Source organism: Macrobrachium rosenbergii, chromosome 39 (genome assembly GCF_040412425.1).
Source record: "Macrobrachium rosenbergii isolate ZJJX-2024 chromosome 39, ASM4041242v1, whole genome shotgun sequence".
Lineage (NCBI taxonomy): Eukaryota > Metazoa > Arthropoda > Malacostraca > Decapoda > Palaemonidae > Macrobrachium > Macrobrachium rosenbergii.
Window position 1 is genome coordinate 17,199,833 of NC_089779.1, and position 15,331 is coordinate 17,215,163.

The following is a 15,331-nucleotide window of genomic DNA, read 5'->3' on the forward strand; positions in this document are numbered from 1 at the left end:
GCTATATAGAAAACTCGATTGCGCCGAAGAGACTTAGGCACATTTTTAACTTGTTTTTTATTATCTTTAATTATTGCTTGCTTGAGCTGGTGTGTCTCAGGTGGTGAGTGAGGCTTAACATTATTTTTGATTAATAAGTTACATTACATTACATTCTCCTTGCGTTTTAATAAATTTACTTACATTTTTATCTATTTATTTATTGATATTTATTTATTGATTTGTTAATTTATCTCTTTTTTTTTAATAAGCGATCTCTTCTTTCTGTTTTTCCTATTATCTTCTGTAACCTCTTTCAACCGAACAACTTAATATTCTTTGGAAGCTCGAATTTCAAGTCAATGGCCCCTTTGGTGGGCTCGTTCTATACGAATATGGGTTCCATCTTGTGATTAATGATAATAATAAGAGTTAATTCATTGCTGGCCAAATAAATGAATGAATTAACCAGTTTATTTCATTTATTCCATCGTTGGGCGAATATATGACTGAATTAATCCGTCTTATTCGCCCAGTTTCGGCATGAACCACGACGGGCCCCAGAACGGATGCGAGAGCCAATACGGGGTGAGCCAGCACGTGATGTCACCTCACCTGACCTCGGAGCCCATCCCCGTGACCTGGTCCAACTGCTCCCGGCAGGAGATCACGCACTTCCTCGAGTGAGTACCTGTTCGTTTTGTTTGTTTCTTTGTTTTGTTTGTTTTTCTTGTTTGTGTTGTTGTTTGTGTTGGTCTCGTCTTGAGAAAACGGTGAGTACTTGTTTGTTTGTTTTTTGGCCTTTTTTTTTGTTTGCTTTCCTTGTTTGTGTTGTTGTCGTCTTGAGAAAACCGTGAGTTAAATGTTTGTTGTATTTTTTGTTTTTGTTTTCCGTGTTTGTTCGTGTTTTTGTTTGTCTTTTACTTGTTTGTGTTGTCGTCTTGAAAAAACAGTTGGTACTTGTTTGTTTACTTGTTATTATCTGTTTGTTTTGTTTACTTGTTTTCCTTGTTTGTGTTGTTGTAGCCTTGAGGAAACGGTGAGTACGTGTATGTTTGTTTGCTTGTTTCCTTAGTTTGCATGATTTTTACGTTTTTGTGTTGTTGTCGTCCTGAGGAAACGATGAGTACTTGTTTGTTATTTTGTTTGTTTTGTTTACTTGATTTTTTACGTGTTTGTGTTGTTGCCGCCTTGAAAAAACAGTGAATTAAATGGTCCGTTTTCCCGAGTGACAAAATAAAAAGGGTCTTTGTTTGTTTATTTTAGTCTGTTGTGGTTGTGGAAAACCTCATAGTCAGAGAGAGAGAGAGAGAGAGAGAGAGAGAGAGAGAGAGATTCTCGTATATCGCCCATTCTCTTGACTTTTTTAAGATCCTCTTGCCAGAGAAAAGAGTAATATGAAAAATCACATACATTTCACTAAAAACTATTTATTGTTTATAACACAATAAACCTTTTTAAAGATATAACTGAAGATAAGACGGAATGTTGCTCGAGGCAACTTAAATTACTACCTAATGTAACGTATGTCAGACACAGTTCACTTATGAAGTTTGTCATGAAGTATGTGAATATTACCACCCTATGTGAGGTACAGTAAACAAGCCTCATACCTCACTTAAATCAGCAGGTTTTGATGCTTGCAGAACGCTGTACACTACACTGGACACCAGGTTATGATGCTTACAGAACACTATGCACTACAGTGGACACCAGGTTATGATGTTTACAGAACACCATATACTACACTGGACACTACACTACCCACTGCTTAATCGAAGTCGAGAGTTGTATGAAAATATTAGGTATCTTAGTGCTGGTTAATGTAAAAGTCATTCACTTTCAACTCTCCACATTTCTTGAATAAAACCTAGTGTAAACGGCAGCACATAATAATGACGAAGGACTTCTCTTGTTAACCAAGTCCAAAGTTCTTTTCGATTCAAAATCTGCAGACGGTTGATTTGAGCCTCGAAAATAGGACATATCAAGTCAGTCACTTGTCAGCGCAAACAGCCGTTGTTAGCTGTTGCAGGTGCCTGTGCATACTCTCCCCTCACTATCTGTCATATATACAGTATATATATATATATATATATATATATATATATATATATATATATATATATATATATATATATTTATTTATATATATATATTTTTTCTTAAACCGATTAGTCAATAAAGTTCCCCGGAAGAGGCCTGATGGAAGGCGAAACTGTTGGGACAAATTAAGCACTCTATTACCTTTTTCCTTTCTGGTTCTCCTTCGTTTTCATTGTGGAGTACATTGATATATATATATATATATATATATATATATATATATATATATATATATATATATATATATAACTATAAAGTAATGTCACCTCCAAACAGTAATCTTCGTAGTCCAAGCCGTATCATCATCGCATTCTCAGAACTTTGAGGTACGCGATCAAAATCCCTTAACCCTCCTCCCCCCTCCCCCCCGCCTCACAACCACCACGATCCCAGTGAGAAGGAGTATTTGTGCAAGAGGGAAATGAGGAGTCTCCTCCTCCGTTCCGACGAAACGTCTGACCTTGAAATGACCTTTTCGGAAGGCGCCAGTCTCTTCACATCCATTGCCCGGGAGTTGACACATCATCCTCAATGTGTAAACTGGTGTCTCCGGGAGCTTGCAAACACCTGTAACAAGTGTGCGAGCGTTGCAGGTGTCGGCGGCAATCTCACATGAAGGTTTAAAGAGTATTGTTGCTCAAAGCTGTCGACGGCAATCTCAGATGAGGTTTTAAAGCTTTCGACGGCAATCTCACATGAAGCTTTTAAGAGTATATTGTTGCTTAAAGCTGTCGACGGCAATCTCACTTGAAGCTTTAAAAAATATTGTTGCTCAGAACTGTAGACGGCAATCTCACATGAAGCTTGAAAGAGTATATTGTTGCTCAAAGCTCTCGACGGCAATCTCACGTGAAGCTTTAAAGAATGTTGTTGCTCTAAGCTGTCAACGGCAATCTTACATGAAGCTTTAAAGCTGCCGACGGCAATCTCACATGAATCTTTCAAGAATATTGTTGCTCAAAGCTGTCGAAGGCATTCTCACATGAAGCTTTAAAGCTGTTGACGGCAATCTAATATGAAGCTATAAAGCTGTCGACGGCAATCTCATATGAAGCTTCAAAGCTGTCGACGGCAATCCGACGGCAATCTCACACGAACCTTTAAAGCTATCGAGGGCATTCTCTCCTCCGAGTGACAAACAGTACCCGCACCGACAATCTATGCCCGGATGATCTGAGGTTATTTTGAGGTGCCCTGTGTTCCTTTTACCCTATGGATAGACGTTTAGTGATAGACATTTTATGCAAGCGTCCTTCCAAAGTGACTTGTTAATCCCCCTGAGCGTTAATTTCTCTCTCTCTCTCAGACGAGTTGAATATATTTTTTAACAATATTCGCGTACCTCAGTCATGGTTGGAAAGCATAGCGTTTCTGGGTCGCCAAAGATTCATCACCTTTGCTTGCGTGTCTTGCTTTCTGCGTTACCCTTTACCTTCTGTTACTTCTTTCTAATTACACAATATTCTTTGGAAGCTTGAATTTCAAGTCAGTTGGCCCTTTGGTGGGCTTGTTCCATATGAATAGGGTTCATCTTCTGAATAATAATAATATATAATAATAATAATTTTGATGGGGATGTGATTCATCCTTTAACCAAGGGACTGCAGTATGAGTCCAAGTGGATACGAGTTGAAATGAATAAGGAAATGAGGGAAACAGTGTAGTCTGATACATTATTCATGATATATGTGTATATATATATATATATATATATATATATATATATATATATATATATATATATATATATATATATATATATATATATATATAATTTTTTTATCACACCGTGATTTATATACAATCATGAAGCTACAAATGTCGCTTAATATCAAATTCACGCTACCTCGGGAATATCCCCGGTGGGGAATTATCACCGAAAAGGAATTTATAAGTGATAAATGGATTAGTACTGCCGGGTCTCGATCCCTCGACACAGATACTTATCCAGCGACTCCAGTCGACGGTCTACCCACTGAGCCTTCAGAATTTATAATTAAATAAGGATGAAAATTCTGATCACGATGTTTCAATGGACCAGCGGAAAGATTTGAAATCATTTGAATTATAAGTGAGCTTATAGTTGCTTGCCGCCCCCCGCCTCTCTCTCTCTCTGTCTCTCTCTCCTTTACGTTTAAGGATTTTTTAGGGGCTTGCATTTTCTGATTCGCGAAAATGAAGAAATTTCTCATGCACTGTGTATCATAGGAGCCTAATTATAAAAGGTTACAGATGGTTTTTTTTTTCTTTACAAAAATATGAAATTATATCCATCACTTATAATGTCTAGAGCCCCGTAGGAGGGTAGTGCCGTCAATGCACCTCGTGCAGTGCACTGTAGGCATTACTTAAGGTTCTTTGCAGCCTGTCTTCGGCCCCTAGCTGCAACCCCTTTCGTTCCTTCTACTGTACCTCCGTTCATATTCTTTCTTTCTTCCATCTTACTTTCCACCCTCTCCTAACAATTGATTCATAGCGCAACTGCGAGGTTTTCCTCCTGTTACACCTTTCAAACCTTTTACTGTCTGGCCTTTGGCCTAAATTCTATATTCAATTCAGTATAATGTCTAGAGGAGATACAAAAATTTTGTATAATGTTGTATGGAAATTAGAAAGCTTCAGATTCAAATCATCGAATCATCTTCCCCTAATTATTTGGTCTTGACCTACAACGGCGACCTTTATCCGATTAATGTGATTTTTAATAATCGTATTTATCATTATTTGCTTCCAGGACACCGAATGATAATTGAGTTTTATTATTATTATTATCTAATATATATTTTTTTGGACATATTCGAACTCTTAACCTTATTAAAGATTGTGTGTGTATGTGTGAAAAAAAAATTTGGGTGAAAACTGTTCGAAGAAAATGGGCAGAGAGAGAGAGAGAGAGAGAGAGAGAGAGAGAGAGAGAGAGAGAAATTGGCTCCTTTATTTTACATATACGAATTTTTTACCAGAGTTAATATTGTGTGAAAAAATTCTGAGAAAACTGTTTGATGAATATTTGGAGAGAGAGAGAGAGAGAGAGAGAGAGAGAATCAGCTCCTTTATTTTACATATACGAATTTTTAACCAGGGTAGATTGTGTGTGAGAAAAATTGGGGTGAAAATTAATAAATATCGGCAGAGAGAGAGAGAGAGAGAGAGAGAGAGAGAGAGAGAGAGAGAGAGAGAGAGAGAGAGAGAGATTAGAATTGAATCCTTTATTTTACATATACAAATTTATAACCAGGGTAAAAATTGTCTAAAAAAAATTGGGGTGAAAACTGATAAATATCGGCAAAGAGAGAGAGAGAGAGAGAGAGAGAGAGAGAGAGAGAGAGAGAGAGAGAGAGAGAGAATTGAATCCTTTATTTTACAGTACATGTACAAATTTATAACCAGGATAAAGATTGTGTGAAAAAAAAAATTTGGGGAAAACTGATAAATATCGGCAGAGAGAGAGAGGGAGAGAGGTGATCCCACGTCCACCTACCCCGTGGCTCCCCCGGGGCATGGATGACTCACAGGTTGAATTGAGGGGTGAAGGATGACGTGGGAGGTTGACGAGCTCTGAAGGAAATCGGGTGAGCCGAAATGAAATAAAGATTAGAGAGAGAGAGAGAGAGAGAGAGAGAGAGAGAGAGAGAGAGAGAGAGAGAGAAAAGCGATGCTTAGGAGTAAAGTGAAGTATTGTATCTGAAGAGGGAGGGAGAGAGAGAGAGAAGAGAAAGAGAGGAATAGCGATTCATGTGACTAAAGCGAAGTATTGTATCTAGGGAGAGAGAGAGAGAGAGAAAGAGAGATAGAGGGGGGGGAAAGCGATACTTAGGATTAAAGTGAAGTATTGTACCTGGAGAGAGAGAGAGAGAGAGAGAGAGAGAGGAACAGCGATTCATATGAGTAAATTGAAAGTGAGGGGGGGAAGTGAAAGCGATACTGATGAGTAAAGTGAAGAATTGTATCTGAAGAGACAGAAAGAAGGGTTTATTTTATGAATTTATTTCTGTTTTTTATCTGAAATTATACTCCTTTATTCTCGCAGTTAAATATCTTGTGTCTTCCACTATTTGTATGTAATGGTTGCTAAACCCTACATGCAAATGGGGTCCAGAGTAGTTTTTATTCTTTTTTATATTTAGTGCTTTGAACATGATTTTCGTAAATTTAAACTCCCCTATACAGAGAGAATTTGTAATTTTAGTACTGAGGGTTATGAGATATGTGGAACGGGCTTTCATGATCAAAGTGTATTGTGATATGGAATATAATTACTTTTGTTTAATATCATTATTATTAACTCAATTCATACATATCGAATGAGGGAATTATTAGTACTATTATTGTTATTATTATTATTATGAATAGGGTTCATCATTTTTTTAATAATAATAATAATAATAATAATAATAATAATAATAATAATAATAATAATAATAATAATATAATAATAATATTCACGAATAAGCCCAGAGCTCAACATAACCATTAATTACCTGAGCAACAACACCTGGATTTACCTGCAAATATTGGATCCACATTAAATCTCCTTACAGAGTCCTTCCTGAGGAGGAAGCCATTTCACCAAGGACTCCCCCTGCGGTCACCAACAGCCTCTAATAAATGCCCCGCCGTGGTTGACACGACGACCTTACCTACGTTTTTTTTTTTTTATATTCACCTTGGCTTTTGTGACGATTACGCTGACTCATGCGCTCAGACAAGCCGCCCGTTTCCTGGCGTTGCTTTACAGCTGTTTTCTGTCGCACTGTTGAAAGGAACGACTTGATGTCAAGGGTTCTTTGGTGATGGTGTTTAATGTTTTTCTAATAACTGATGTCTACTCTTTTTGTATTTTCCTTTACCTTCTGTTGCTTCTTTCGAAGGAATTCCTTGATATTCTTTGGAAGCTTGAATTTCGAGTCGGTGGCCCCTTTGGTGGGCGTGTTCCATATGGGTAGGGTTCATCTGTTGAATAATAATAATAATAATAATAATAATAATAATAATAATAATAATAATAATAATAATAATAATAATAATTTTTCTTTGGAAGCTTCAATTTCAAGTCGAAAGCCCCTTTTGTGGGCTTGTTCCATATGAATAGGGTTCATATTTTGAATAATAATAATAATAATAATAATAATAATAATAATAATAATAATAATAATAATAATAATAATAATATTCTTTGGAAGCTTGAATTTCAAGTCAGCTTGGTGGGCTTGTTCCATATGGATAGGGTTCATGTTTTGAATAATAATAATAATAATAATCTTTGGAAGCTTGAATTTCAAGTCGGTGGCCCCTTTGGTGGGCTTATTCCATATAAATAGGATTCATGTTTTGAATAACAATATAATAATAATAATAAAATGGATATCTGTGTTTGGGATGTGCTCCAGACGAGAGACGGGTAACGAAACAAACCCATAATCCACTCTTCATTTCAACCGGCCCCACAATGCACCCAGCACAGAAACCCATGAACCAGTTAGCCAATATGAGACTCTGTTTCAATTAGCCCACGAGAGAATCCCGTAACTCAGTAGTCCAATAAGTGAAACGGCTCGTGATTACAGTTCAGCTAAAACTCTTAAAAGAATCTCTTACCCAGAGAGACGAGAATCTCGTACCTAGAGAGACGAGAATCGTACCTAGAGAGACAAAAGAGGAATAAAAAAGATGGATTACATGATACAGTGAGTTTCAAGGTGGACTGGAGTGGTCAGCTTCTCTTGTTGCCGTCGAGTTCAAGTGACCAAAAGCCTTCCTTCACCTTAGAGAGATTCAGTGATGAATGGGAGATAAAAGGGAGTCTCTCTCTCTCTCTCTCTCTCTCTCTCTCTCTCTCTCTCTCTGTCATTTAGAAAATTGTATTCATATTGTATTTTGCACCGTATTACTCAGACTTAGAAGACTCTCTCTCTCTCTCTCTCTCTCTCTCTCTCTCTCTCTCTCTCTCTCTCTCTCTCTCTCTCTCTCATTTACAAAAATTTTGTATTTTGCACCTTATTTCTCAGATTTAGAACACCCCTCTCTCTCTCTCTCTCTCTCTCTCTCTCTCTCTCTCTCTCTCTCTCTCTCTCATTTACAAAAATATTGTATTTTGCACCTTATTTCTCAGACTTAGAATACCTCTCTCTCTCTCTCTCTCTCTCTCATTTACAAAAATATTGTATTTTGCACCTTATTTCTCAGACTTAGAATACCTCTCTCTCTCTCTCTCTCTCTCTCTCTCTCTCTCTCTCTCTCTCTCTCTCTCTCTCTCTCATTTACAAAAAAATATTGTATTTTGCACCTTATTTCTCAGACTTAGAACACTCTCTCTCTCTCTCTCTCTCTCTCTCTCTCTCTCTCTCTCTCTCTCTCTCTCTCTCTCTCTCTCTCTCTCTCTCATTTAGAAAATTATATTCACATTGTATTTTTTACCTTATTTCTCAGACTTAGAAAACCTCTCTCTCTCTCTCTCTCTCTCTCTCTCTCTCTCTCTCTCTCTCTCTCTCTCTCTCTCTCTCTCTCTCATTTCAAAAATCTATTCATATTGTATTTTGTCTCTCTCTCTCTCTCTCTCTCTCTCTCTCTCTCTCTCTCTCTCTCTCTCTCTCTCTCTCTCTCTCTCTTTCCAAAAATCTATTCATATTGTATTTTGTACCTTATTTCTCAGACTTAGAACACCTCTCTCTCTCTCTCTCTCTCTCTCTCTCTCTCTCTCTCTCTCTCTCTCTCTCTCTCTCTCTCTCTCTCTCTCTCTCTCTCCTTTAATAAGTTTTTCTTCCCACAGGACCGTTTTTGATTTTGGCTTATTCCATCTCGTCTTGATTCTGTACCCCCAAGATAGACAAAAGGAGTGAGCCACATTTTGCATTTTTTTTCTTTTACAGTTCCTCTAGAGAGAGAGAGAGAGAGAGAGAGAGAGAGAGAGAGAGAGAGAGAGGTTTTCTAAGTCTGAGAAATAAGGTGCAAAATACGATTTGGAAATGAAGAGAGAGACAAGGGGTATTCTAAGTCTGAGAAATAAGGTGCAAAATGTAATTTGGAAATGAAAAGATTGAGAGAGAGAGAGAGAGAGAGAGAGAGAGAGAGAGAGAGAGAGAGAGAGAGAGAGAGAGAGTGCGCACTCAATGAAAAAAGAAAATATATAAGTCCTTCACTTTATAACATGAAATTGGGAATAAGAAAATTACTGCAATTTCTATTTTAGACTCAGTGATTAGTAGTCATTTTGATGCTCTAGGTCCGAATTAACTTTTTTCTTTTACCTTGATGCGAAATGAGAGCCAAAATTAAAAAGAACAGAGAGAGAGAGAGAGAGAGAGAGAGAAGAAAGTTTTGCTCGGGTGCTGTCTGGCAAGGCAGATGTTACGACCCAATCTCACCTCTCTCTCTCTCTCTCTCTCTCTCTCTCTCTCTCTCTCTCTCTCTCTCTCTCTCTCTCTCTCTGTTTTCTTTGTCATCAGACGGAAACCTCTTTGTTTTCCTTTGGTGGAGATATTTTCTTTTTGCAGATGTTGTCCTCTTTCCACTGTTTTCTTTTCTAGTAGTTTTCTTTTTATCTTTAGTTAGAGACATCCTTGCTTTCATTATCTTTAATTTTCTTTGGGTGATTTTTTAGTTTGTTTCTTTTTCTTAATAGAAATGATTATGAATATTGTTCGTTTACGTTCTCTCTCTCTCTCTCTCTCTCTCTCTCTCTCTCTCTCTCTCTCTCTCTCTCTCTCTCTCTTTCTTTCTTTCTCTCTCTCTCTCTCTCTCTCTCTCTCTTCATTTCCAAAAATAAATTCATATCGTATCTTGGACCTTGATTCTCAGACTTAGAAAAACCTCTCTCTCTCTCTCTCTCTCTCTCTCTCTCTCTCTCTCTCTCTCTCTCTCTCTCTCTCTCTCTTGCACACGCACGCCTATATAGTGGAATTTATGTAGACGCGTTTACATCCTAATGTTAATTGTTTTTCCTTAATTTACTTGCTTACATATTAGAGACCTTTACTAGGAAAAACTCGTACGTAGCTTGAAAAATTAAAGAAAATTACAGGTTTTAATATTTTACCCTCTTCTACGTTTCCCATTTAAATACCTATGTTTTAATAAAGGCATTTTGTATTTTTGAAAGTTCGAACGAAATAAATAAACTATTATTATTATTATTATTATTATTATTATTATTATTATTATTATTATTATTATTATTATTATATATTCCTCGACGTTTCGGCAAAGTTTTCTGCCATGCTCGAAAGGCGAATGAAGCCGCGGGTACATCTATGCCATATTCATACCCGTAAGCGGGCTTACAGAAATTCGCAGTGCACTGTAGGCATTACTTAAGGTTCTTTGCAGCTTCCGTTCGGCCCCTAGCTGCTGCAACCCCTTTCATTCCTTTTACTGTTCTTCCATTCATATTCTCGTCCTCCCATCTTGCTATCCACCTTCTCTTAACAATTGTTTCGTAATGCAACTGCGAAGTTTTCCCCCTGTTACGCCTTTTGAACCTTTCTACTTTCAATTTTCCTTTCAGCGCTGAATGACCTCATAGGTCCCAGCGTTAGGCCTTGGGCCAAAATTCTATATTCCATATATTCCATTGCAGAAATTATTATTATTATTATTATTATTATTATTATTATTATTATTATTATTATTATTATTCAGAAGGTGAACCCTATTCATATGGAACCAGCCCACCAAAAGGGGCCATTGATTTGAAATTCAAGCTTCCAAAGAATATTATTATTATTATTATTATTATTATTATTATTATTATTATTATTATTATTATTATTATTATTATTCCCCCTGAAAGTCTTTATGGAAACCAAATTACCTTGACGCAAATTGTGAAGAAATCGTCTTTATTCTTGAAAGGTCGAGTCAGTCTTCATAAACTTGACAAGGACAAGATCTCGAGGATACCCGAAGAAGAACTATAGCAATCTTAACCCGCAGGAGAGGTTTGTCGTCAAGCTGTCTACCGCCCCGGGTATCACTCACGGGCGCCGGCTGGTCTGCCCAATCATCTGCTCTGTGACCATATCCTGAACTCGCTTCGTCTCTCTCTCTCTCTCTCTCTCTCTCTCTCTCTCTCTCTCTCGCTTTTATTGTCTCTTTGTAGATCCTCTCGTCATTGAGTGTCAAGCCGTTTTTGTTTCATGTATATATATATATATATATATATATATATATATATATATATATATATATATATATATATATATATATATATATGTGTGTGTGTGTGTGTGTATTATATATAATATATGTAATATATACATAAGTGTGTGTATGCATAAAGATACATAGATAGATAAGTAGATAGATATTGTGAGCATGTGTGTATATGTATGCACGTTCGTGTAAGTGATCAATGAACAAATGTAATATAAAGAGTAGGAAAACTACTCTAGATTCTGTTACAAATTAAACAAAAAACCTACCTTTTTGTTGGACCAGGATTTTAACTTCCGCCAAGGTATATGAGTTTACAGTCACCCATTAATCATTTGAAAACCTTTTAAGAAAAAAATCACCGTTTCTTTTATGATATTGCAAATTTAACCAGCACGGTTTGGTTTGAACGGTTCGCGGTTCCCGATAGTTATGATTTGTGAGATTGCTTTCCATCGCCGTGATTGTTACTGTAGTTGTATTGGTTGTTGATGTTGTAGTGGCCTTTTGCTGCTTCAGTGTCTTAGGTAATCCGTTTGTATTAGAGGTTGATAGGGGGAGAGATCTTAATTCTTGCAGAGAGATCGGGTATAGTCAAGGCTCATGTGGTTTGTTCTTGCCGAAGTAGAAAGAGAGAGACGGAGAGATGTTAATTATTATTATTATTAAAACAGTTTAACCAGACCACTGAGCTGACTATCAGCTCTCATAGGGCTGGCCCGAAGGATTAGGATGGAATGACAAGTCTAGGCTAGAAGCCTAGCACTGGGACCTAATAGGTCACTTGTCAATGATGAATGAACGAAAATGAAAATGAAATTGAAAGCTGTAAAAAGGCATACGCTTTCGTACTGGAACACTCAAACAATAAATACATTTAAACTCATGCTTCCATATATACTCACTAAAAAGGTATATTAAAATTCAAAATAAAGTAACATAATAAAATTTACTCCTTTTAAAATTCATTACACTGATTGATTGATTTTTTATATTTTACCAATTAACTCGCAGCTTCTCATGAACATTAAAATGGGTACTATTGAGAATGTTGAAGATTCTGACAAAATTTCTTCTATCGGTCTATTTCCAAAATTTGGTAATCGCTGCAGGTTATATTTTGGACATTCACACGGTATATGCTTAACTGTTATCAGCACATTGCAATCTGGGCATTTGGGAAGAGGGCCACATGGACTGTAGAAGGGTTGGGGGGGGGGGGGGAAATTACCTTCCTTAGACACGTCTTTACTGCAGTTTTCTTCCTTGCCTTATTATCTTTGTTTTTATGAATACAATTTCTCAACGCTTGCTGCGAAAATGTGTATCTTCATCCGCGGAGCGTAACTAAATCGATGGTAATTTCAGCTTCCGAAATTACTTTTTTTTTTTTTATGTCAGGTGAAAATTTAGCCTGATGATTTGTTCTTTTCGGTAGCTGACAGTTCCGTCATAGACGTTTTCTGTTTGTATGTCATTTATGTAGCTGTGTATGGAACCTTTTCTTTTGTGTCGCTCCCGGGTTTACTAAATCAAAGAATGAAGATCATATACAGTATGTGTATGCATGTATATTATATATGTTTTACAGATATGATTATGTATATATTATATATTTGTGTGTGTGTGTGTGTAGATATTTCTTATTGAGAATCCTTTTAAGCTTCTTCATTTATTGATCTTTTTAATCTTCTATTTAATTTTATTACGGCGCCAGTAACCTAGATGTTGCGACGCCAGTTTTAATAGTCACAAATCAGTCAATCAGTCAATTGCACGAATCATGTAACCTTAATAAGTAGGTCGGCGGGTCTATGACAAGAACACTGACCAAAGTTGTTGCAAGCCCAGTTTGCAGATGTCAGTCGATCAATCAATCAATCGAGCTCGATTTGAAAAGGCTGAATCTGCTGTTCTCGACTCAGCGGGACCTAAAAAGACCTCTTGCTTTATATACATTTTCTTAAACTTCCTTTTTTTATTAACATGAAGAAATGACACACCTTGCCAAACAAGGCCATGGATACAAACATTCGAAGCATTCATATGCATATCAGATGCGTTTCCAGACCATTCACTCTTTTCAAGCTGTTTGAAACAGCTTAGGAGGATCCTACCCCTTTTTGGGCAACTTAAATCAACAGTTAAATTCACGTAGATGTATTTTCACGTCGCTGAATTGTCAATCTCGAGAGACGCAATGAAGTCTTCGCAAAATGTCCATCATCTACTGTTTCACGACCCAGCCATTCCTTGAAACAACCTCTGGAATCCTACCCTTTTTGGGCAACTTAAACCAACAGTTAAATTCGCGTAGATGTATGGTACCCTTTTTGGGTAACCTAAATCAACAGTTAAATTCACGTAGATTTATTTTCACGTCGCTGAATTGTCAATCTCGAGAGCCGCAATGAAATCTTCGCAGAGTCAGTCATCTCCTATTTCACGACCCCAGCTAAAATAGTCACCATCTTCCCACCCTGGAATGCCATTAGTCAAAGGCCAGGAGATTAGCCTCCTCACGCACATGCGCGCCTCACAATGGGCAGCGGCGGAGGCCGCATAAACATAGCTGACAATGATGAATTTATGAAGTCACGGCGAGGACGAGAGGTCGACTGTAAACACACTCCCGAGAAGATAATGATCGATAATATTCTCGATTGCGTTGGATGTTTCCATTGGAGCGTTCTTGCGTTTCCTGGTGCTGCCTGTATACGTTTTTGTGCGTGTGTTCCTACTGGAAAGCTGAGATTATACACACACACACACACACACACACACACACACACACACACACACACACACATATATATATATATATATATATATATATATATATATATATATATATATTGTGTGTGTGTGTGTTTGTACAATGTTTGTGTTTGGAACGCTCCTCCCCCTTTTGTACTCCATAATTGGCGTCGTGGGTGAACTCGTGTCCTTCGGAGCGTTTCCTTGGCCGATGATGATGTCACTCTGGGTCAGAGAGTCAGTCGGAGCGAATTGCAAAAAAAGAAGGGGGGATGACTCCTGCCTTTTGTGCGCCGTTCTTGGGACAGTGAGGATGGAAAAGGGATCATTATAGAACGCGTTTGCGACTGCCTTTAAAGGGGTTTAAACCTTTTGCTGAAGTAGAAATGATAGCGTCACCTTTATATAAAGGCTTCGGTCTTTTCCTGTTTATGCGGATCAGATTTCCAACGTGTCGCGGGCAATTTCGTCTGGAATTTTAATTCATTACTTATTTATTATGTTGATGGTATATGCGACTCCTTGGTCATCAGTCTAGAATCCTTTGATCTAAAGAATGGTCAGGATTTCAAACTTCCTGTTAGGAAATCTGGGTGTGGTATTTTCAAACCTCAAAGTCATCAGTTCAGTTATTATTATTATTATTATTATTATTATTATTATTATTATTATTATTATTATTATTATTATTATTCAGAGGATAAACCCAATTCATATGGAACAAGCCAACCATAGGGACCATTGGCTTGAAATTCAAATCTTCCTAAGATTATTATTATTATTATTATTATTATTATTATTATTATTATTATTATTATTATTATTATTATTATTATTATTATTATTCAGAAGATGAACCCTATTCATATGGAACAAGCCCACCATAGGGGCCATTGACTTGAAATTCAAGCTTCCAAAGAATATGGTGTTCATTAGGAAGAAGTAAGAAGAGGAGGTGAAGGAAAACACGGAAAGAAGAGATCTTATTAAAAAAAATAAATTGATAAACAGGTAAAAATGCATTGTAATGTAAGGAGAATGACCAATTTGATGTTTCCCACCGTTAGAATCATCCATATTGGCGAGTCCTTTTCCCTAGGGTCAGATTTCCAAAGGTCATACTTTTTTTTTTTTTTTAAGCCAAGGAGAATATCCTTCAGGGAATTTCGAGATTAGGATCCTCTCGGGAGGTCCTGCGATATCCTTGGTGTTGTTCGGCTGCGCATCATTAATTGCATTTCCAGGGCTTATCGAGGGCTGTCACAGTCTCATATTAATGGTGATTCTGATTCTTCTTTCTTTCTTTTCGGTTTTTCTGAAGCTGTCTGATGGAACTTCG

General features: G+C 37.1%; 1 protein-coding gene across 8 annotated transcripts in view; it reads left to right on the forward strand.

Moving 5' to 3' along the window:
- The window catches only part of LOC136825789 (A disintegrin and metalloproteinase with thrombospondin motifs 6-like), a 332,879-nt gene that overhangs the window by 300,116 nt on the left and 17,432 nt on the right, over positions 1-15,331 (forward strand). For all 8 annotated transcript variants that reach the window (XM_067082692.1, XM_067082690.1, XM_067082687.1 and 5 more), the window contains exon 9: positions 516-662. In XM_067082692.1, coding sequence (XP_066938793.1) covers positions 516-662 — 147 coding nt within the window. The remainder of the gene's footprint in view (positions 1-515; positions 663-15,331) is intronic.